The 22,532-nt window shown below is 41.6% G+C and overlaps 4 protein-coding genes and 1 pseudogene across 10 annotated transcripts in view; 2 read left to right on the top strand and 3 right to left on the bottom strand.

Moving 5' to 3' along the window:
- cpne4a (copine IVa) overlaps window positions 1-432 on the bottom strand; it is a 103,289-nt gene extending 102,857 nt beyond the window's left edge. For both annotated transcript variants that reach the window (XM_064946623.1, XM_064946624.1), the window contains exon 1: window positions 190-432. The gene's annotated coding sequence lies outside the window, so the exon portion shown is untranslated. The remainder of the gene's footprint in view (window positions 1-189) is intronic.
- Window positions 433-2,945: 2,513 nt separating this feature from the next.
- On the top strand, window positions 2,946-7,631 carry zgc:153896 (uncharacterized protein LOC569930 homolog). Its single transcript, XM_064946613.1, has 5 exons — window positions 2,946-3,298; window positions 4,571-4,716; window positions 5,307-5,930; window positions 6,054-6,276; window positions 6,478-7,631. Exons 1-5 carry the CDS (start codon window positions 3,061-3,063, stop codon window positions 6,546-6,548), a joined length of 1,302 nt encoding a protein of 433 aa, XP_064802685.1. The 5' UTR covers window positions 2,946-3,060; the 3' UTR covers window positions 6,549-7,631.
- A 273-nt stretch (window positions 7,632-7,904) lies between these two features.
- On the top strand, window positions 7,905-13,483 carry tmem116 (transmembrane protein 116). 6 transcript variants are annotated; one of them, XM_064946619.1, is made up of 11 exons: window positions 7,905-9,122; window positions 9,959-10,005; window positions 10,112-10,175; window positions 10,385-10,513; window positions 10,915-11,019; window positions 11,127-11,176; window positions 11,380-11,463; window positions 11,713-11,854; window positions 11,936-12,080; window positions 12,204-12,283; window positions 12,368-13,483. In XM_064946619.1, the coding sequence occupies exons 1-11, from the start codon at window positions 9,048-9,050 to the stop codon at window positions 12,581-12,583; spliced, it is 1,137 nt and encodes a 378-aa protein (XP_064802691.1). In that variant the 5' UTR covers window positions 7,905-9,047; the 3' UTR covers window positions 12,584-13,483. The 6 variants fall into 6 exon arrangements, with proteins under 6 accessions (XP_064802691.1, XP_064802688.1, XP_064802690.1 ...); XM_064946616.1 differs by having other exon boundaries at window positions 12,204-13,483; XM_064946618.1 differs by having other exon boundaries at window positions 11,713-12,080; window positions 12,207-12,283.
- Window positions 13,379-14,357, bottom strand: LOC135520824 (uncharacterized). Its single transcript, XM_064946622.1, has 4 exons — window positions 14,226-14,357; window positions 13,988-14,135; window positions 13,720-13,832; window positions 13,379-13,609 (listed from the first exon to the last, which is right to left on the bottom strand). The coding sequence occupies exons 1-4, from the start codon at window positions 14,305-14,307 to the stop codon at window positions 13,491-13,493; spliced, it is 462 nt and encodes a 153-aa protein (XP_064802694.1). The 5' UTR covers window positions 14,308-14,357; the 3' UTR covers window positions 13,379-13,490.
- An 832-nt stretch (window positions 14,358-15,189) lies between these two features.
- Window positions 15,190-22,522, bottom strand: LOC135520819 (gamma-aminobutyric acid type B receptor subunit 2-like; annotated as a pseudogene).
- Between the last annotated feature and the right edge of the window lie 10 nt (window positions 22,523-22,532).

Raw genomic sequence — 22,532 nt, 5'->3', positions numbered from 1 at the left:
AAGCCTTGAGAATCTACAGGCAGGTGTCACACATAATAAACTAGGCCTATGTAAAACTGGGGGAATTCCATCATCAGAAACATTTTGATCAACAAAGTGAATTATAACAGATATTATTTTTTTAAATTCAATATCAACAATTTTCAATGCATGTTTATGAAAATACTTTGTCGTTGATTCTAAACTCACCTTATAAAAACATGAGCAAAAATAATCCCAAACCAGTGATGCTGACAAAAAAAAACTTTTCAAATTCAAAGGCTCCGATTTGAGCAAACTCAGCTAAGAAAGATGACTTCACCACACAGAGAACCAAACCCCATTCTCAATCCATTGTTTATATCAGCAGCGAAAGAGGAACCTGCCCTCTTGACGTTCAATGTAGTTGTGTCTCCCCCTTTCCTATTTATGAAAGACGGTTGGAGAACAGTCCCAAAGATGATTTCACTGGCTCCCGCATCACTTCAGATGCATCCTCTTCTTCAATGAGGTGTTGCTGCGCGCCGCGCTATCACTAACTTGACAATACTGCCCTCTGGTGGCTGTTGTTTTAAATTAGTTAACACCTCCTGTCACACTTGAAATATCTTGTGCTTCGTACACACCACATACTCTCGAAATGATAAATAGATGTTTTGACGTTAGTTCACCACTCTGTATTGATCTGTCAGAAAGACATTCGTCAGATCTTGTTCACTCTATGGTAATCAGCCTCTCACACAAAGCCCTAGGTTTAGTGATTAATTATGCTAGTAATTGCTCTTGAGGACAAGACAGAGGATATGAGGGGTATAAGTTTTGATAGGCTTACGAAACACGTTTTTACTAAAAGGAACAACATTATAAACAAAACATGCAACAATTCCAAAGATTTTACTGAGGTACAGCTCATATAAGGAAATCAGTCAATTGAAATACATTCATTAGGCCCTAATCTATGGATTTCACATGACAGGGAATACAGACATGCCTCTGTTGGTCAAATATACCTTAAAATAAAGGTAGGGGTGTGGCTCAGAAAACCAGTCAGTATCTGGTGTGACCATCATTTGCCTCATGCATGGACACATCTCATTGGCATAGAGTTGATCAGGCTTTTGATTGTGGCCTGCGGCATGTTGTCCCACTTCTCTTCAATGGCTGTGCAAACTTGCTGGATATTGGCGGGAACTGGAACACACTGTCGTACACATCGATCCAGAGCATCCCAAATATTCTATGTCTGGTGAGTATGCAGGCCACGGAAGAACTGGGACATTTTCAGCTTCCAGGAATTGTGTAAAGATCCTTGAAACATGAGGTGATGGCGGAGGATGAATGGAACGACAATGGGCCTCAGGATCTCATCATGGTATCAAATTGCCATCGATAAAATGCAATTGTGCTAGTTGTCTGTAGCTTAAACCTGCCCATACCATAACCACATCGCCACCATGGGGCACTCTGTTCACAATGTTGGCAACCATCAAACCACCCGCCCACACAACACCGTACACTTGGTCTGCGGTTGTGAGGCAGGTTGGACTACTGACAAATTCTAGAAACTTAATGTTTGAGGTGGCTTATAATAGAGAAATTAACATTCAATGATATGGCAACAGCTCTGGTGGCCATTCCTGTAGTCAAAAGGCCAATTGCACGCTCCCTCAAAACATGGCATTGTGTTGTTTGACAAAACTGCACATTTTAGAGTGGCTTTTTATTGTCCCCAGCAAAAGGTGATCATGCTGTTTAATCAGCTTCTTGATATGCCACAACTGTCAGGTGGATGGATTATCTTGGCAAAGAAGAAATGCTCACGAACAGGGATGTAAAGATATTTGTGCACACATTTTGAGAGAAATAAACTTTTTGTAATATACGTATGGACAATTTCTGGGATATTTTATTTCAACTCATGAAACATGGGACCAACACTTGACATGTTGCGTTTATATTTTTGTTTAGTGTACATTGCTATGACATCATTGGTAGGCTATTTCCTTTACAATATTGAATGATCAATAAAAATGAAAGGGTAAATGTGAGTATTATTTGATATTATATCAACGTTATTGGGGGAGGGGGGGTAGAAATGTGTCATAGATAGATAGACTGCTTTCTGATCAGTTACAGTTACAAAAGCTCATTAAACTTCAAATAATCAGGAGTTATAGGAGGACGGCTCATTGTAATGGCTGGAAGGAAATGAATGGAACGGAGTCAAACATGTGGTTTCCATGTGTTTGATCTGTTTGACTCCGTTCCACTAACTCCATTCCAGCCATTACAATGAGCCTGTCCTCCTATGGCTCCAGAGCAACTACAGTTAATTGATTCATTTTAAGATAGCTAGGTGAGAGAACCACATACAGTATCACAGTCATAGAAAGTCTAACTTTTCCTCAATAAAGCAGCTATCAGCAAAGTCTCCTGCTGCGACCCCTAATGGGTTGGGACACTGTCTGAGGTCACCTAGATAAGATTACTATCATGTACAATGACATTTTAGTAGATTGATTTTATGAAAGTTCATATTTCAAAGTCATTTTCAGGGTCATGTTTTATTGTTTTGTTGATACGGTGGATTGCCTTGGACAGAAGCTGTTGGTGGAGTATTTTGGACATCAAAGGTTAAAAAAAAATAATAATAATAATAAGATCTGCCTACTCAGGTACAAAGCATAGAAGTAGAGGCTGTCAAATACCTTGTTTAACCTCAGGGCTCTGGCATGCTGTTTAGAGCATCATTACAGGGTCCTACCTGACCCATTTCTTCACTCACAACTAAAGATAACTCTACCTATATGCTGAGTAGCTGAGTAGACAGATCTTAGTCTTGGGTTAATGACACTCTTGGGTCCATAGACTAATTTCTAGGCATCTTAGGTGAAATCTCTCTTCAGATAACAATTGATAACACCCCTCCTGTCTATTAAAGCAAGGCACATTCAAGGTTTGTCCTTTGCAGATAACACTCTTCAAAGAACACATGTTATCTTCCTGACCACAATGATGACTATAAATGACATCCATCAAGCCCAACAGGATTAGTCAGTGCAGACAAGCCAAGACATCAAGATGTGGTTGGATTTGTATTTGGGAATGGCAGTTTTTCTCAGTGTAGAGTGCAAACCATTGAACAAGGGGACACACAACAAGTTGCTAGTGATCTCCTTTGATGGTTTCCGATGGGACTATGATCAAGACGTAGACACCCCTCACATGGACAAGTTAGTGGTAGATGGAGTGAAGGCAAAGTACATCACCCCTCCGGCTATCACCATGACGTCCCCATCTCACTTTACCACCATCACTGGTAAGGCAGAGGAGTTACAAAATGCTATTGACTTGTTGCGTGCATTTGAGCAGCGTGTTTGAAGTTCTCAATCAGGTGCATATTAATCAAGAATAAGAAGTATTTCCTTGGGTAACATGTGACTACGGGCCCAAGTTACTGTTTCAAAACTGGTTTTGAAGTCAAATGTAGCCTACTACTGTAGATAGATTATTGACAATTGATTTCTTTGGCCAAATATTTCAATTCTTTCATAAAAACAGTATTGTTTGTGGCATGTGCCCAGAAAATGCCAGTCCTGACCATGATCTCACTCACATTACTAAGTAGCCCCACTTGCCAGTGTTCTGGGTGGCAGGTAAGCCTAATGGTTAAGAGCTGACTAGGTGAAACATGCCGATGTGCCCTTGAGCACAGCACTTAACCATAATTGCTCCTGTAAGTTGATCTTATCTCTGCTAAATGACTCAAATCTAAATGAAATGTTCTTTTGGATTTTTAGGACAATCTATTAAGTCGTTCTGCCCCTGAACAAGGCAGTTAACCCACTGTTCCTAGGCCATCATGGAAAATAAGAATTTGTTCTTAACTGACTTGCCTAGTTAAATAAAGGTACAAATAAAATAAAATAAATAAAATGTACACTGTATATGTGCACATACTGTACATATCCTTCAGGTCCTAACTATTTAAATACAAAATCTGGTCAAACTTGCTGCTTACTTTATCTTGCTGCCTACTTTATCTCTGGGCAATTGACCTCACTTTAATCTGACCCGAGAGTTATTCCTGAGAAATGGAAATCACCTTTATGTTTTCATTTGTTAATGCAGGAAACACCTACAAATCTACAGACAATTTCTAAATGTTCTCTTATATGACAGTGATAAAACATAATTATAGTGCAGCAATTAGAGTTGTAAATGCCATCTTCGCTATCCTTGATAAGACATCACTGAGGTTTTGGATACTGTTTATCATAATGTCATGACGAAAAGACAATTCAACCTGGAAGGTTGCTGGTGTAACAGTATAGACTTTACGTCCGCCCCCTCGCCCCGACCTGGGCGCGTACAAGGGACGCTCTGCACACGTCAACAGTCACCCTCGAAGCATCGTTACTCATCGCTCCACAAAAGCCGCGGCCCTTTCAGAGCAAGGGGAACCACTACTTCAAGGTCTCAGAGCAAGTAACGTCACCGATTGAAACGTCACTAGCGCGCACCACCGCTAACTATATTTACATATCATTCTACCTTCTTCTCTTCTACCTTCTTCTCATAACTCTCACAGGGAGATGGATAGAGGATCATGGAGTTGTCCATAATATGATGTTTAATTCCACAACTCATCAGAAAGTCGTCCATAAAGCTACCTTGAAGAGGTCTGAGTGGTGGGACAATGGAGCCTTACCGTTGTGGATTACAGCACAGAACCAGGTGAGGAACTGGTCATGATTTGATCCTGGACATAAAATATCACAAGTGTTATTTGTCTAATATGCAGATTTAGCTTACAGTCCTCCTACCCACAGCTACAGAAACCACTGTCAGACTGTTTACATTGACCCCCCCCCCCCCCCCCCCCATTTGTTTTGTACACTGCTGCTACTCGCTGTTTATTATCTATACATTGTCACATCACCCCTACCTACATGTACAAATGACCTCAACTAACCAGTACCCCTGCACTTTGACTTGGTACCGGTACCCCCTGTATATAGCCTCGTTATTGTTATGTTATTGTGTTACTTTTTATAATTTATTGCATTTTTTACATGAGTTTATTTGGTAAATATGTTCTTAAACTTGAACTACACTGTTGGTTAAGGGCTTGTAAGTAAGCATTTCACGGTAAGGTGTTGTATTCGGCGCATGTGACAGATAACATTTCATTTGACTTGATTATTTTTAGGTGAATGAAGTTGCTGTACTGAAAGTTAAGAGCCCTACTACACCCTGTAATTAGAAGCGTACATACAAGCAGACATACATACATACAAGCAGACATACATGTTCTTCTCTTTCAGGGCCTGAAAACAGGTTCCTTTTCCTTTCCAGGAGGAGCCGCCAACTACAGTGGTCAAAGTGTCACCCGGGCGGTGGTTGAGGAAACAGGTCAACAAGATGACAACGAAACAGAGTGGCAACAGAATATCGACACTGTGTTGAGCTGGTTCACCGAAGAAGATTTTGACTTTGTGACTCTGTACTATGGAGAGCCTGACAACGTGGGTCATGCCAAAGGACCAGACCATCCTGACAGGAAAACCATAATAAAGCAGATTGACCGCACCATCGGATACCTGAGGGAGGCCATCCAGCGAGATGGTTTGACAGATAACCTGAACATCATCATCACCTCTGACCATGGCATGACCACCGTCAAAAAAAGACCTCTTGTAGATGAGATAATCCTCTCTAAATACCTGAATTTCTTCAACTTGGTTTATTTTGAGCTCCTTGACTACGGCGGGTTTGGAATGATCACGCCGAAGAAAGGAAAGGAACAGCAGGTTTATGATGCTCTCATGAAGGCCCCAAACCTCACAGTCTACAAGAAGGAAGATATGCCAGAGAACTTTCATTTGTCCAAGAATGACAGAATGCAGCCTATTATTGTCATTGCTGATCTAGGTTTCAACTTAAACTCGGTAGGTACTGGTATTAACTTTAAAGACACTTCATATACTATTTATAAAGTCAAAAATGGTAAAGTAAAAATATCACAGATTTAAAAAATAAAAACAATTATGATATGCATATAATTTCAACAGAGGTTCATTGTCTACGTAAACAAAGGAGATCATGGATTCCACATGGACGAAATGGACATGAAGACCATCTTCCGTGCTTTTGGACCAGATTTCAAAAAGAGTTATCTGTCCGAGCCCTTTGACAGTGTCCACATCTACCCTCTAATGTGCAAGCTGCTGCAGATAGATCCAGCCCCGAACAATGGTTCCCTATCTGTCACTGAGGGCATGCTGGTTCAGAACGGTACGAGCTGGGAGCTTCTCCTAGAAAGCATTTTAGTATCAAAATGCATGAAAGTGTCTATTAATTAATTCTAATACAGGAAGATATCAACCTTAATGTGTGCTCCACTGATGATACTTCTTCTATAAGATAATTATCAAGACTGACATGACAAATGGTATCACATACCAGTAACTAATGGCGCCATTCTTCTCTCCACAGGTGGGAGAAGAAATCAGATGTCCCTTGGTGTTTTGGCATCGATATTTGTCTACATTTTATTTGTCATGTAGTTATTTATGATGTTGGTTATTTTCCGTAATGTTCGTTAACTGAAAACAATTGCATAGTTGAATCAATCATAACCAAAACTCCAACAAATATTTTTAAGGAGGATCACATTCACTATGATGTTCATCAACAATATCCATCTGATTGTATTATACACTCAGTTTCCAGTTTATTAGGTACACCTATCTAGTACCAGGTCGGACCCCCTTTGCGCCAGAACAGCCTGAATTCTTCAGGGCATGGAAACGTTGCTCAATTGGTATCAAGGGAAAACATTCCCAACACCATTACACCAACAGCCTTTATTATTGCCACCAGGCAGGATGGGGCCATGGACTCATGCTGCAATAGCCCATCTGTGACAAGGATGGATGTGTTGTGTGCTCCGAGATGCCGTTCTGCACAGCACTGTTGCACTGCGCAGTTATTTGCCTGTTTGTAGCTTGCACATTTCTTACCATTCTCCTTCGACCTCTCATCAACGATCTGTTTTCGCCCATAGGACTGCCGCTGAACGGATGTTTTTGGCACCATTCTCGGTAAATCCTAGACACGGTTATGCATAATATAATAAGCCCAGGAGGCCGGACGTTTCTGAGACACTGGAAACGGCGCGCCTGGAATCGACGATCATATATACCATGCTCAAAGTCGCTTACGTCACTCATTTTGTCCATTCTAAAGTTCAAGCCTGCTTTATACTCTGAGTGTACAAAACATTAAGAACACCTTCCTAATATTTAGTTGCATGTCTATGTCATGGAAAGAGCAGGTATTCTTAATGTTTTGTACACTCAGTGTATAGCAAGCCACAGCCACGTGACACACTGTCTGCTAACCATTTTTGGGAACGGGGTGGTGTGCCTAACAAACTGCCCACTGAGTGTATGTTTAATAATCAAACCAGTCAGCATTGGCTCAAATAACTTCGTCTAGAACCTACATTTAATAATGACACCTGCCCACTGATGGATGGTTCAGGGGTTTCAAGTAGCCTGATTCCTTTGAGAAGTTGTTGCCTTTCATTCTAAATGTCAGATTTGATTTGGAGTCATATTTTTGTTTAAATATTTGTTCCGACTGTATATTTATTTGTTGTTATTATGCTTTAAAAACGAAACGATGAATGAGTATTGCAGTTTTAAAATTAAAATGTTTAACAGGAAACAGGATTTGGATCTAAGGGGTTATTACCACCTGCAGCCAGCTGGGAATATCATTTTTTTAAATAAATGTAACCTTTATTTAACTAGGCAAGTCAGTTAAGAACACATTATTTTAAGAACAAATTCTTATTTACAATGACGGCCTAGGTACAGTGGGTTAACTGCCTTGTTCAGGGGCAGTTAGACAGATTTGTACCTTGTCAGCTCCGGGATTCACTCTAGCAACCTTACAGTTATTGGCCCCACTCTCTAAACACCAGGCTACCTGCCGCCCCAACTGTATACACATATTCCAACAAATGGAAATGTTACAGAACAGACCAATCTGAAAACAGATGGAGGAAATATAAAACGTACATAATCTCCGTTTGCCCTTTATTTCATACTAAATATTATGAAAGCCTCCCTTACTAAAACAAATTGCAGTTTTGAAAGTGCAGTAAAAGTGTAGTAACTGCAGTTAACTGTGGCATTTTGGACATAGTAATTGCAGAATAACTCCACTCTAATTAAGCAAAAGGCACGAGGAGGTGTGGTATATTGGCAATATACCACAAACCCCGGAGGTACCTTATTGCTATTATAAACTGGTTACCAATGTAATTAGAGCAGTAAAAATAAATGTTTTGTCATACCTGTGGCATAACTGCAGTTATACTGCACTTGACTGCTGTTTCAATGACAGTCTGACCAGGTGACTCCAGGTGAAAGCGATGATCCCTTATTGATGTCACTTGTTAAATCCACTTCAAATCAGTGTAGATGAAGGGGAGGAGATAGGTTAAAGGGGGATTTTTAAGCCTTGAGATGATTGAGACATGGATTGTGTGTGTGCCATTCAGAGGGTGAATGGCAGGACAAAATATTGAGTGCCTTTGAATGGGTATGGTGGTAGCTGCGCAAGGCGCACCTGTTCTTCGTGTTTTGTACAATCAGTGTATATTTTTCACATTGATGTCGTTTATTTTTGTCATCGCCAAGGTTATTGTAGGGTTAAGTGGTGACTTGAAATAAAACAACAAGGGTGATGAATAGGCTATGGGCTATTGCCTAATGTAAATTATAAGATTATGAAACCAGACATGATGAGTGGCTACACTTGTTGCGGTCATGTGACGAAGCATTAACGGGTCAGTCAAATGGAGAGCGCGCCTTGCCTTCTATGTGACGTTAAACTGCTGCACAACCACTTCAGTTTTGGATCCGTGCGTGTCTAGGTTACTCAGCCTAAATCACAACTAGTCTCTGATGTTTTAAGCTATGGCTGAATGTTTTGGGAACGACATATATATATATATATTCTACAATTATGTTAAGTCTTAAAATAAAGAAAAAATGTTAAATTTCGTCTTGCAAGATGTCTCAAACAACACGGAGCAAAACACAACAACGCCTGAGGACTGGACTGTTGTAAGTCATTTACAAGTATTGTGTTAAGTATTAAATAGTGATTATTAATTTGTAGTTGTCCTGTATTTAAATTACTGCAAAGTGTACAGCAATGTGTATTTCTTAGTTGTAGCTACATCGTTGCCACATGTGTCTGCAGCATGGCTTTTGGGGTGTGGGACCACCCTCTAGCACTGTAGAAAGTGGATGAGATTATTCTCCTCAGTTGACCAGAGTAGTGTTATAGGATAGTGACTGTTTTGGTTTCTAATCAACACCTTTCCCCTGTAAAGGTTTACTTTGCAGTCAGATAGATCCAGTTGACCAGAGTAGTGTTATAGGATAGTGACTGTTTTGGTTTCTAATCAACACCTTTCCCCTGTAAAGGTTTACTTTGCAGTCAGATAGATCCAGTTGACCAGAGTAGTGTTATAGGATAGTGACTGTTTTGATTTCTAATCAACACCTTTCCCCTGTAAAGGTTTACTTTGCAGTCAGATAGATCCAGTTGACCAGAGTAGTGTTATAGGATAGTGACTGTTTTGGTTTCTAATCAACACCTTTCCCCTGTAAAGGTTTACTTTGCAGTCAGATAGATCCAGTTGACCAGAGTAGTGTTATAGGATAGTGACTGTTTTGGTTTCTAATCAACACCTTTCCCCTGTAAAGGTTTACTTTGCAGTCAGATAGATCCAGTTGACCAGAGTAGTGTTATAGGATAGTGACTGTTTTTGTTTCTAATCAACACCTTTCCCCTGTAAAGGTTTACTTTGCAGTCAGATAGATCCAGTTGACCAGAGTAGTGTTATAGGATAGTGACTGTTTTGGTTTCTAATCAACACCTTTCCCCTGTAAAGGTGTACTTTGCAGTCAGGTGGATCCAGATGACTATGGCAGTGCTGAGGTAAGCAGGGCGCAGCATTTACAACCTCTTTGTAATTGTACAATCTGGTGATCACACGGGTCAAATGAGGAGCTCTTCCCAATGTGGTTTTTCTTGTTGTTTGCAGCATTGTCGGTTCAGGTTCCATAATTGTTTATGCAACTTTCCAACACCTTATAAGGACACCTGAGGTTAGTTACAAACACTACAGATGATCCCCTCTACTGTTGGTTTTAATTGTTTCCACATTTAAGCCTATATTATACCCTACCTTAGTTGGTAGAAAGGCGCTATATAAATCCAATCGGTTTTTGTTAATAATAACAATATTATTAACCTACCTACAATACCATGACTGCTTTAGACTCCAAAACAATGGCCAATATCACTTCCTCTGCAGATCCAGCCATTGTTCTTACTGAGTGTGACAGACTTGCTGCTGGCAGTCAGCTGGCTGGTAGGAGCAGTACTGTTCACCCAGGACTGTGATAGCCATGCCACCTGCTACAACCTACACATCGTTGAACAGGTATGTACACAGACGTATAATACATTCATTTACAGTAAGAATTGACTTAATGTTTCACTGAGAAATAGATGTCCGAGGCAGATCTAGATCCGGCCCAAATGAAGTAGAGCAGCAAATCTAGCCCAATTTGACGCCTCTTCAATTCTGTTAGATCGGGACAAAGGAGTCTGGATGTGGCTGACCCATTTCCCTTGTACTTGTGCACTGGAATATTCTGTACCAAAAGGGAACATGATATATAACCCCACAACAAAACCAATGATGGTCCTAGATATCTAATCTTCATGGATACGCAGACAGGGAACACCATTTCATTGACACGTCATACCACGCTTCTCACCACTAAAATAATGTTGGTTGACTCATGGTGACCACTGACGGAGAACCCTGTCTTTTAACAGATCCTGTATATGACCTCGTTCTTCTACACATTGAACTATGTATGGACCCTGTACTCTGGGCTAAATAACAGATTCTACAGTAGCCTTCATGGATACCCAGCCCAAGTAGGTGCTACCTGACAAATTATCGTTTTGATGTCTGATGCATTTGGTTGTCTGTAATTCCTCATATTCAACTGTTTGGTTAAAGTCTGGCCTCTGTTTTGTTGAAGTGCACCACCAAACTGAGAAGTTTCAGCAAGATTACTGCAGTCCTGTCATGGTGAGCATGGACTATTTCACAGAAAGAGTATTTCATTCACATGTATTTATTTAACCTTATTTGACCAGGCAAGTCAGTTAAGAACAAATTCTTATTTACAATGATGGCCTAGTATATGCTTGACCTATTTAAAGTTCAGTAGATGTCATTATACATCCAATAGAGGGAGTATGCTACATGTCCTGTCCCGTTTCTCCTTCCAGTGTCCTCCCCGTGCTGCTGATGCTGCCAGTGTTTGTAACAGGAAACATGGACCACTGTTACACAAACTTCAGCCAGCCTTACAAGTAGGTCTGTAGCATCAAAGTAGGAATATTATCATGGAGGGAGTTGATTTTGGGATAGAGATAATTGTGTGTCAATAAGGTTTGCAGTTTTAGTAAGGCAATCAGAATTCATATCAAGCACTTCCGTGCTAAATGTTTGGTCAATTAATATGATTTAATCGTCATTGTTAATGTGTTTTTTTATTCTACATATCTCTTGTTGATTTGAGGTGCATAACGGTTTGACTAAAGTCCCTCCCTGCATATTAGGTGCCTTCTAATGCACACGGAGGCACTCTTCATGTCCACTGACTTGAGCAAGATGGAGGTGGACTCAGCTTGCCACCTGGGACACATGTACAGTATTGCTGTCTTCTTGGCAGTGTTCCTCCTCACCTTTGTTGGCATTGTGGTGAGTCAGCCTATCCCATGGTTACCAGCTTATATTTATTTTATTCAAACCTTGGCTTCACACGTCTTTTGTGTACACCAGGTGCTCATGGGAAAAGCCCGCACTGTTTACAGACGTTGTGTGAGTTCTAGCGGTTTCCTTGGTGACAGGCAGTGGGCGTCGCTTCATGTTCTGGACCGACACATGCTCCTCTACCCCTCTGTCTTCTTCTTCTGTTGGGGCCCAGGTAACTACAGTACTGTTCACCCAGCTCAGAATCCTAGGGCCCCCGGCTTGCTAAATGGTTTGTAGCAGCTGAAAATCACATTCTCCTTTCTGATATATTGCCTTGTTTACCTTTTCATTTCAGCAGTGTTCCTGGCCGCCATGATTCTGTACAACCCCAAATCAGTGGAGGGAGTTGTGGGTGTCATTCTCTACATCTTACAGGTAAAACTGCCAGCTGCTCTGAAACCAACATCCAAGACGTGTGCAACTTCAGTCCATGGCTTAACTTCTACTTCCTCATCCCAGGCCTTCACCTCATCCTCTCAAGGCCTTCTGAACTGTGTGGTGTACGGCTGGACACAGACACACTTCCGCTCAGCTAGCAAAGATGCTCTAAGGGACATGGACACCCAGACGCCACTTCTGAGATCTCAGAAGAAAGGCTATAAAACTCTATGGTCAACACCATCCCCCAAACCAGATGATATAGAAGGATCTGGCATTCTACCGACACCACATTAACTTACTATGGTGGTTGTGTCACTGGCAAAGAAATGAAACAAAGCCTTTTGTGCCAGACTGGGAGTGACGGTTTGGTTTTGAATCTTGGGGACAGTACCTTGGGAAGCACCTGTTATACCAATGAAGCAAGAACACCCTCGGCTGTACACAAGGGACAGCAGGGTCCCACCAGACAGAGGCTGAACTGCTGAGGCGTAAAAAAGGGAAGAACCAGGGAATTTACAAGGAGAGGAAGAGCAGCTCTGAAACAGGATCTGAGAGCTCTGTACTTTCATAGGAATCAGAGTCACTCCCTCCCTCACTTGTTTTGACTGCATCGCTCGTGCAAACATTGTCTCTACATTAGTGTTTAGAATTTCCCACAGTAGTTGGGGACAGCCGAGGATATTTGTGAAAGGCTTTGTAACTGACTGGCATGTCTTTGATTTAGAGGGGCCCTGATTGAGCCCAACCGTGTGGAAACAGTGAGCAGCCTGTCACTTTTCATCTTGATGGAACAAAGGCCCTCCATTCACAGAGATGCTGCTTGACGTACGAGTTTGGCCCGTGGTGTTGTGTGATGGTCGTAGATACACAAGTGTGTGCAATGTTTAGTTTTCGCCCTGCATGGGCTTGGTCACAAATGTGACTAGGTTTATGCTCACTCCTTGAGTTCAATTCTAAACTTTGATAAAGGGGACAATTATTGCCTTGCATGAGGCATGAGAACAGGATAAATACATCACCACAAACATACCATTTCTTTTTTTCTGAGATGCAAATGAAACTGAATGAAAAGAATGTGAATTTCCGGTCTGTCAATTCATTGGACTTTATTTCTGTTTAACTCAATCCATCAATATGAAATGGGCATTGCAGCTCAAATATAGTAACTGCTGCAGCCTCATCAAAACAATAAAATACTGTTTCACTCCCACATCCGACCAGCTGCATCATGGCAGTTATCAAAGATGAGGCTGTAGTCAGTGCCTCCAGCTTTGACGAAATCAGAGACCGTCTTACTCCCTTTAAAGTTTTTGGTTTCAACTTTCTGCAAAAAGTTTTAAAAAACAATGTTTTAATCTGAACAACTGTGTATTTGCCACTACAGGGTCATTTCAATAAAAGATGCTTCTGAAAGAAAGCTGATTGAATACTTGCCTTCCAGTCTCGACTCATGTGGTGTGCAGCCACCACTACAGTCTGAGAGCTGATGCCAAATCCATCCCCTTTATGGACAAGCCACTGGGAGCCATCAGCCAAAGTCACTCTGGATCAACAACGAAGGATTAGACATAGCGGGTAGTTTAGGCCATTTCTTAATTAACAAACATGATGTTGCTAGATATGCAGTAACATACAACTGACTTTTGTGGGTTTATTTTATAAATATAGGCATTTCATAGATAATATGATGTTACTCACTTGACTCCTGAGTGGCTGAGAACCCCCACCTGAAAGGACATGCCTTCAAGGGGTCTCCTCATTCTGTCTGCTTCATACACCTTGGAGTTGTACAGCTTCCTCAGGTCAGACATTTTAGATATGTCATAATTGTAGGATCCTCCACCACCTATGAGAAACATTATAATAACACATGAACAACATAAAATCATAATACTGTATTTATAGATATTTCTACAAAAGAGTTGTTGAAACTTACCACCACTGAAAGAGGATTCCACATTTACAACCAAAAGGGCCAGAAGAGCTGGCAGGATGAATGTGGTTCTGATGGAGAACATGGCAGGATCCTTTTCCCAAGGATGTTGTTGTAGAAACCTAATACACTTTCTGCAGTGATTTAGATGTACCTTTTTATAAACCCCAAGTTGAGACACTCCTCCCTTATTTGTTATTGCAGCACATTCTCTTCAAATAGAAAGTACTGTCTGGCACACAACAGTGGATTGCAAAATAGTTGTAGCACTTTTTTTTATATAGACATTTCTTTTTTTTTACAAATATGCACATTTAAAGGTTATACTCTCAAATCGATTATTCATAATCTTTGAAAGACTGATAACATAAACTTGAATTTTCCTAGACATAGCCAAGATGTTGTTTTCTTCAGGACACAGGCAATGTTTGGAAAGACAATTATTTATTTGACTGCTGTAAAGGGTTAACTTCTGCCTTGGAACACAGTTTAAAGTTCATTCCTGGGCTTTAGCAAACCAGGAAATTCCCAGAGTGACAACATGACAGAGCAGTACCAGAGAGCAGTACCAGAGAGCAATACCACAGCACAGCAGTTACCAAGAGTGCAAATACAGTCACTGCCAGTATCCTGCTGCAATACAGGATACTCCCATGTTGGGAAACAGGGAACGGCCAACTGTTTTTGTTTTTCCATCAGGAGACCACTTCTATGAGTTGCACTGCAATCAATCTACTAAAAATCCATAAAGAAAGCAGCCATTGTAATTTACCACACAACTTCTGTCAGCACCGCATTGTATGTAGAAATTGTCTGGATGTGAACATGACTTCAGATGCGAATGATGCTGTGGCAGTCCAAGTAAAGGAAGGTCATTTGACTTCCAGCTGCCAGTGGAACCAGAAGCAGTTCAATGAATATTGTAACTTTTCCAGCATATTGTCACTCACTGTAGAGGGAAATACAGTCACAGCCCGGTGACCATGACCCGATGCGAGGGTGGCATATGTCTCTGTTGGGCACTGGGGACATCGGGACTTCTCAGAAGGCTGGAACAGCTGGCACTCATTCCCCCAACGGCTGGCATGTAGGCGTGGTGAAGAATTGGCAGCTGCACGGACCGTCTTCGTTGGATGCTGCAAAGGAAAACAAGTGTGTAGGACGTTTCATTTAAAAAAAATATATAGTAGATATTTCTATAAAAAATATAGTTAAATATACACCGAGTGTACAAAACATTAGGAACATCTTCTTAATATTGAGTTTGCCCTCAGAACTGCATCAATCGTCTGGACATGAACTCTACAAGGTGTCAGAAGTGGTCCACAGGGATCCTGGCCCATGTTGACTCCAATGCTTCCCACAATTATTTCAAGTTGACTGGATGTCCTTTGGGTGGTGGACCATTTAACAATATAATAAAGGATCATAGTTTTCACATGGATTCACCTGGTTAGTCTATGTCATGGAAAGAGCACATGTTCATAATGTTTTGTATACTCAGTGTATATATAGAAAGTATAGAAAATATTTGTATTGCATAATGTATATTTAAGTATCAGAGTAATATATTTTCCTGTACTGTTCAGGTGAGTTGATGTCATCAAAGAGTTCCCTGTTCATCCTGGGCACATCAGAGCACACCTGGGCTCTCAGTCTCACTTCATGGCCCTGTGGACTGGGAGGACTCAGCTCTTCATCTAGTACTTGCATGGCGACATCCTCCAACTGGTCACCAATCTGCAAAGACCATTTCTATGTTCATTCCCAAAGTTCCACCATCTGAAATGGCATTAATGATTATTAGCTCCACAACAGATGGGTGTTCAACCTACAACGGTTAAAGTTCTGTGAATTGTTTAGAATCAAGACAAGGGGTCAGAACTCACCTCTGTGATTCTCCTCCGGAGCTGCTGGTTTTCAGTCCGCAGGCTTTCAAGAGATCTGCCCTGATTGACACTGCTAGAGGAACTGGAGGTCTCCGAATCCTCCTTGTGAAGATCACATTGTAACCAGCTAGTTGGATCCACTTGGTTGGGATTGTCTCGGATTTTTACAAGCTAGAATACAAGACAGAAGCATTCAATTATATTTTTCAAGACAAGTGTTTACATCAAACATCATCTAGCATATACACCAATTTGTAAACAATATACATTGAGAAATGGAAGTAAAATGAGAACATTGAGATAAATGAGATATTTGAACATGAGAGCTCAACATGTATACAAGAGGAGGTTTCAGAGATGAGGCAGGTGACACCTTGGGCAGGAACACCAGACACAGAGTGCAGGTACAGCAGGAGATCACCACCAAAGCCATGATGAAGAGCTGCACATTAGGGTTATACTGGGTCAGGAAGCACCCTGATGCTCCAATGATAGACATGACGGTCACGTGGTACATGCTCAGCCTTGTGTACTTGCTGTCATCGAGGAGATGGATATGTGCATGCCTTGTTCTCAAGGCCAGGAAACATCCAAGAAACTAAAGAAAATATGGAAAACCATCAACTAGATTATCAGCTTTGTTTGAAAAGGGTCCTGGGTGTTGAACATGGTTCTGGCAATTTATCTCACCATTAGAAGCCCTTTGTAGCCATATACAATGGCGAGCCATTTAGTCAGGTTTGTACTTTCACAGTGGTCCAGGAAGTGCCTTGTATTAACATCTTCACCACCAGGAGCAGTCTGAAACACAACAAAAAGGAAAGACTACTTTCATATTTTTGATCTCCCTCCGAGGTTCACATTTACTACGACTCTACCACACGGTCGACTCCAGACCAGAGCCATTCACTACCACCACACGGTCGACTCCAGACCAGAGCCATTCACTACCACCACACGGTCGACTCCAGACCAGAGCCATTCACTACCACCACACGGTCGACTCCAGACCAGAGCCATTCACTACCACCACACGGTCGACTCCAGACCAGAGCCATTCACTACCACCACGCGGTCGACTCCAGACCAGAGCCATTCACTACCACCACGCGGTCGACTCCAGACCAGAGCCATTCACTACCACCACGCGGTCGACTCCAGACCAGAGCCATTCACTACCACCACGCGGTCGACTCCAGACCAGAGCCATTCACTACCACCACTCCAGACCAGAGCCATTCACTACCACCACGCGGTCGACTCCAGACCAGAGCCATTCACTACCACCACGCGGTCGACTCCAGACCAGAGCCATTCACTACCACCACGCGGTCGACTCCAGACCAGAGCCATTCACTACCACCACGCGGTCGACTCCAGACCAGAGCCATTCACTACCACCACACGGTCGACTCCAGACCAGAGTAATTCACATAAACAAGGTCATCAAAAAGGCAGTTAAAATTGAAAGGTTAACTTCAACAACGTCTGCATCCCCTACACAACAAAAGATAAGAGAGCAAGACCAAGGTTAAAATAGAAAATGTAATTGAAGTGTTACCTCTTGGCTGAACTCTTCCACTGTTCGTCTGAGTGGATCCACCATCTGCCAGCAGGTTAATAGACACAGATCGATTAGCAGCATTCCCCCGACAATTATCCATAGTTGGTAATCCTTAATAATCTGAAGAAAGAACAGAGAGGGAGAGGATGAGTATTAAATATTAGACAGGAGAGATGGTGATTAAGAGGCCTGTACTTTTTGAGTTTCTTTAACTTGATCTTTTGAACTTTGAGTTTACCTTTTCAATTATCTCCTTATTTTTGACAATTGTCCAGACCCTCCAAGTTTTCGCAAACAATGCCCCAAAGGTTGTGGTGTATCCTACAGAAAGAATATATGTGCGAATCTGTGACAAGAGGAAAACAAATGAAACAATGTGCATCCCTTGAAGCAAGTGGTTCCTTCCTTATCAGTGTAATGCTTAGACGTTTAAACTCATGTGTACTCACAGGGCAAAGCGGAACAAACACTTTGTCAGTCACCTGGGATCCATCCAGCCCATAGAGGAAGACGGAGGTACAGGCCAGCATTGTACCCAGGATAATGAGGTAGTTCATGGACGGACTGGACTTCTTCATGACCCTATGGGAAAAACAAAATATTGAGATCAACAGGCAGCCTTTTCTGAGCAGAGCATGTGAGTAAGTAAACTGGATAACAACGAAAGAGAGAACAACCTTGTGTTTCGATGAAAGCTACCTCAAAAAGTATCTAACAAGCCGATACAAGATGCTTGGAATAATGATCTTACCAATGGTTGTGATGCTTGATGTGGAAGAAGAGGAAGACGAGTGCCATGAGCATGGCCAGGCCAGTGGTGGATAACAAGATGATGTAGAGGGGAACCTGACATCCCACCGCTGGGACTGTGTCCGGTCATTAGGCGGCTGCATGCCTATGAAAGGCACAGAAAAGTAGAATGCAAAGACTGTGACAAAAACAAACATTTTTTGTGTGCTTGAGGTGTCATCATCAGATGTCTTAATGCCTTGTCCTAATAGTGTGGCCACCTACCTTGAAACTTGATTAAGTGGTTGAGTTCTAATTCTTCTGCTTCAGCATTATACTGGCCTATCTTAACCTCCCGGCCCTCTGTGGAAACACATGCAGTTGATAAATATTTCACAAAGAATGTTCTCTAAATTCATGGAAATGTATGGAAATGTAAATTCATGGAAATGTATGTAAACATATATGTAATGTTTACCTTGAAATTGGCTTAATTTAATAGTTCCCATGCGTTCCCCATTTCTAAACATAACTTGACCCTAAAAAAAGAAGAAAAGAAACTCAATTTGACAAGAATATTTGTAAAGCACATCTTATCTTTAGTCATTTGGAGCAATGACCTATCTAAAATGGAATGTTAACACAACAGTCATGCTAACTTACAGTTACACCCTCAAAGCAAATCTCCTTCATGGAATCCAGGACCATTTGTCCAATCTCTTTGCTGCTGACTGTGAAGTTCCGGTGGATGTCATATCTCTCTCTGTGACGAACAGACTCAATGACCCTGGTCAATGCTTTCACCATCACCCAAACTCCATCATAGGCAAACCCATGGAACTTGCTGGCAACCAACCCTCTCTGCAGCAGCTCTCTGTTGTAAGTCTCGTCATACTCTTTTGGGGTCTAAACAGAAACACAATGGTGTTTGTTTGACTTCTCTTAATGGTCTTTCATTACCGTTGCTACACTGCAAATACACTGTTTGATGTTTTCAACATTACATCCACATTTTTAGTTATAAACACAAGTTATCCATTGGAGAGAGCATGGTACAGTATCGACAGAATATGCTGTCCCTTGCTGAAAACCTCAGAACCTACCCTTCCTGAGATGCCTTTTATCTGTCTGTTACTGAGGTGTGTGAAGTCCACAGTGATGGAGCCTTCCATTGCGGTCAGCAGGTTATTTGAAGCACAGTTGGAGGAGTTGGCCTCCTCCCACCAGCTCCCCTGGTAACCGCCAGGGAGGATCCACTGATACCTCCCGCCAAACATGTTCAGGCTGTAAGCCTAGAAGACAAAGGTTATATGGTAATTACAAACACAAATGGTTATCATAACGATAATTCAAAAGTAATTGTATGATGAATGCGCTGTTAAACTGCTATTAATCTTTGTCTCAAACAAGTGCTAATCATTAATGATGGCATTGTGTTGCATCGCATCATATTTTAATGTAGGTTTTCTGGTTATGTACTCACACAGCAAAAGACTTTGGAGGCTGAATTTTCGTCAAACAACCCAATAATGATTGTTACATCCATATCCTGTCGAAAGGGACATGATACAAAACAGATTGACACGCTGAGGATGCATCTGCAATTTTCTGAAATGATGCAATTCAGTGCCAAATTCTAACTTTGTAAGTAAAGATGATTTGGGCATATTACTCACCTTCAATTTCTTTACATTGACACATGGGTCAGTGGACAGGCTTTCAGTTACAGCAACCATAACATCAGCCTTGCTCAGTTGTTTAGTCAGATCTCTCCTTATCTTTCAAGGACAGGACAATATAGACTTTACAATTCATACATAAGACAGCATAGTTGTCAGCAGTCTTAATCAATAGGCTAATGCCGGATACCCTTGTGTCCCTACTTGTAAATGGCGATAACAGCTACATTGTACACCAAACAGGCATGTGACAGAAAGTTTTACCACGGTCAGTGGTACCTCTGAGATCCTCTGTACATCCTGGGTCAGCGTCCCTACACGTCTCCACTTGTAGTTCTGTAGGATCTTCACAACAGCCTGATTGACTGTGTTGTCCGAGGTAACCATTCGGAAGAAGTTGGGATATTTTTTCTCATCATCTAAAACAGGCGTTGTTGCAGCGAAAGACAGCTGGAATATTGAATGCGCAATAATGTTAGGCTTGAAGAGCACTAAATCATTATTTGAAGTACTAGCAATTGTGTTATTTGCATGTATGTCACCTATTAAATAACATGCTCTATTGTGATACACAATACAGTGTGATGTAAAATGGTTGCTCAGTGCCTACAATACAGTGTGATGTAAAATGGTTGCTCAGTGCCTACAATACAGTGTGATGTAAAATGGTTGCTCAGTGCCTACAATACAGTGTGATGTAAAATGGTGTGCCTATGTGTGATGGAAAATGGTTGCTCAGTGCCTACAATACAGTGTGATGGAAAATGGTTGCTCAGTGCCTACAATACAGTGGGATGGAAAATGGTTGCTCAGTGCCTACAATACAGTGGGATGGAAAATGGTTGCTCAGTGCCTACAATACAGTGTGATGTAAAATGGTTGCTCAGTGCCTATAATACAGTGTGATGTAAAATGGTTGCTCAGTGCCTATAATACAGTGTGATGTAAAATGGTTGCTCAGTGCCTATAATACAGTGTGATGTAAAATGGTTGCTCAGTGCCTACAATACAGTGTGATGGAAAATGGTTGCTCAGTGCCTACAATACAGTGTGATGGAAAATGGTTTCTCAGTGCCTACAATACAGTGTGATGTAAAATGGTTGCTCAGTGCCTACAATACAGTGTGATGTAAAATGGTTGTTCAGTGCCTACAATACAGTGTGATGGAAAATGGTTGCTCAGTGCCTACAATACAGTGTGATGGAAAATGGTTGCTTAGTGCCTACAATACAGTGTGATGGAAAATGGTTGCTCAGTGCCTACAATACAGTAAAAAAGATACCTGTACCAGGTTCCACCCCTGTAGTGATTCAGCAATGACGGATGTGACTGATGGACACACACCTCCAAAGATCATTAAGTATTTTGGCCCAAAGCATATGGCATCAAAGTAGGCTTTAAGTCCTTTGGCAATATTACACTAAAAGACAAAGAGAAAACGAAGAGTGAACTGTCCCACTCCATTCATCATCATTATGATTCCAAATGCACTGAACAGCTTACATGTCCTTTTTTGCATTAAAATACACTACTTTTAACCTTGTGCTCCACATAAACAATGTACACCCTACCAACAGAGGCTTGTTGGTCCAAAAACACCAGTCCACTAACACACCAGCAAATGTTACCTCTGAATCTATGACATGAAAATTGATCTCATAGTTTCTTAGAGGAGTCTGCTGCCTGCTCAGGTCGTCTAGAGCGAGCTGGACAGCCGGCAACAAGGACGCCGTAAGGTTTCCCAGCCCTGGGTTGTCTGTCAGTGGCATGATCCACAAGACTGGCAGAGAGTGGCGAACCTGGGACAGAGAAGGAACAACAACCAGCCATGAGAGAACCAGGATCTGTCCTGAGCTTGCCCGTCCACCACCACTCATCCTTTCTCCCTGTCACTTCCCAGTCTCCACTCCCTGGTGTATTTCTCCTCCTGACGAGCACCTCCTGTAATGGAGTCAGGTCCTAGTTAAGACCCCTTAATCATCATCTGTCCAGCCAGGCCATTCCACACACCGCAGCTGCTCTCTCAAGAGAATCCACTGAAGAGGATAAAGGGATAAGGTGCTGGCAGCGACTGACGAGGTGACCTATATCTGTCACTCTGATCCCACTGCACACATTCACTGATTGCTATGCTCTGGTTTTATTCTAGAAGGAACTTTAATATAACTTTTCAATATTTTGCCATTTACTTGTATGTTGTTCCCCTGTGGATTATGAAAAAAATGTAGCTCCACAATCAGACGTATAGGTTAAAGAAATGGTCTGTGATTGACAGCTGATGTTTTTACAGGGAAAGAATACCTTTATGTTCAAGACCTCAAACCTTCAAACTCTGGCATCATTATATTATCACCACAAGATGGCATTGTTGTTCAACTTCTCAAAAGAGCTCAAACAGAACGTTCAATGAACTCCTTTCTCCAGCAATAACATTCATTCATTTGAAAG

Source organism: Oncorhynchus masou, chromosome 29 (assembly GCF_036934945.1).
Source record: "Oncorhynchus masou masou isolate Uvic2021 chromosome 29, UVic_Omas_1.1, whole genome shotgun sequence".
Lineage (NCBI taxonomy): Eukaryota > Metazoa > Chordata > Actinopteri > Salmoniformes > Salmonidae > Oncorhynchus > Oncorhynchus masou.
This window is presented reverse-complemented; position numbering and strand designations above follow the sequence as displayed.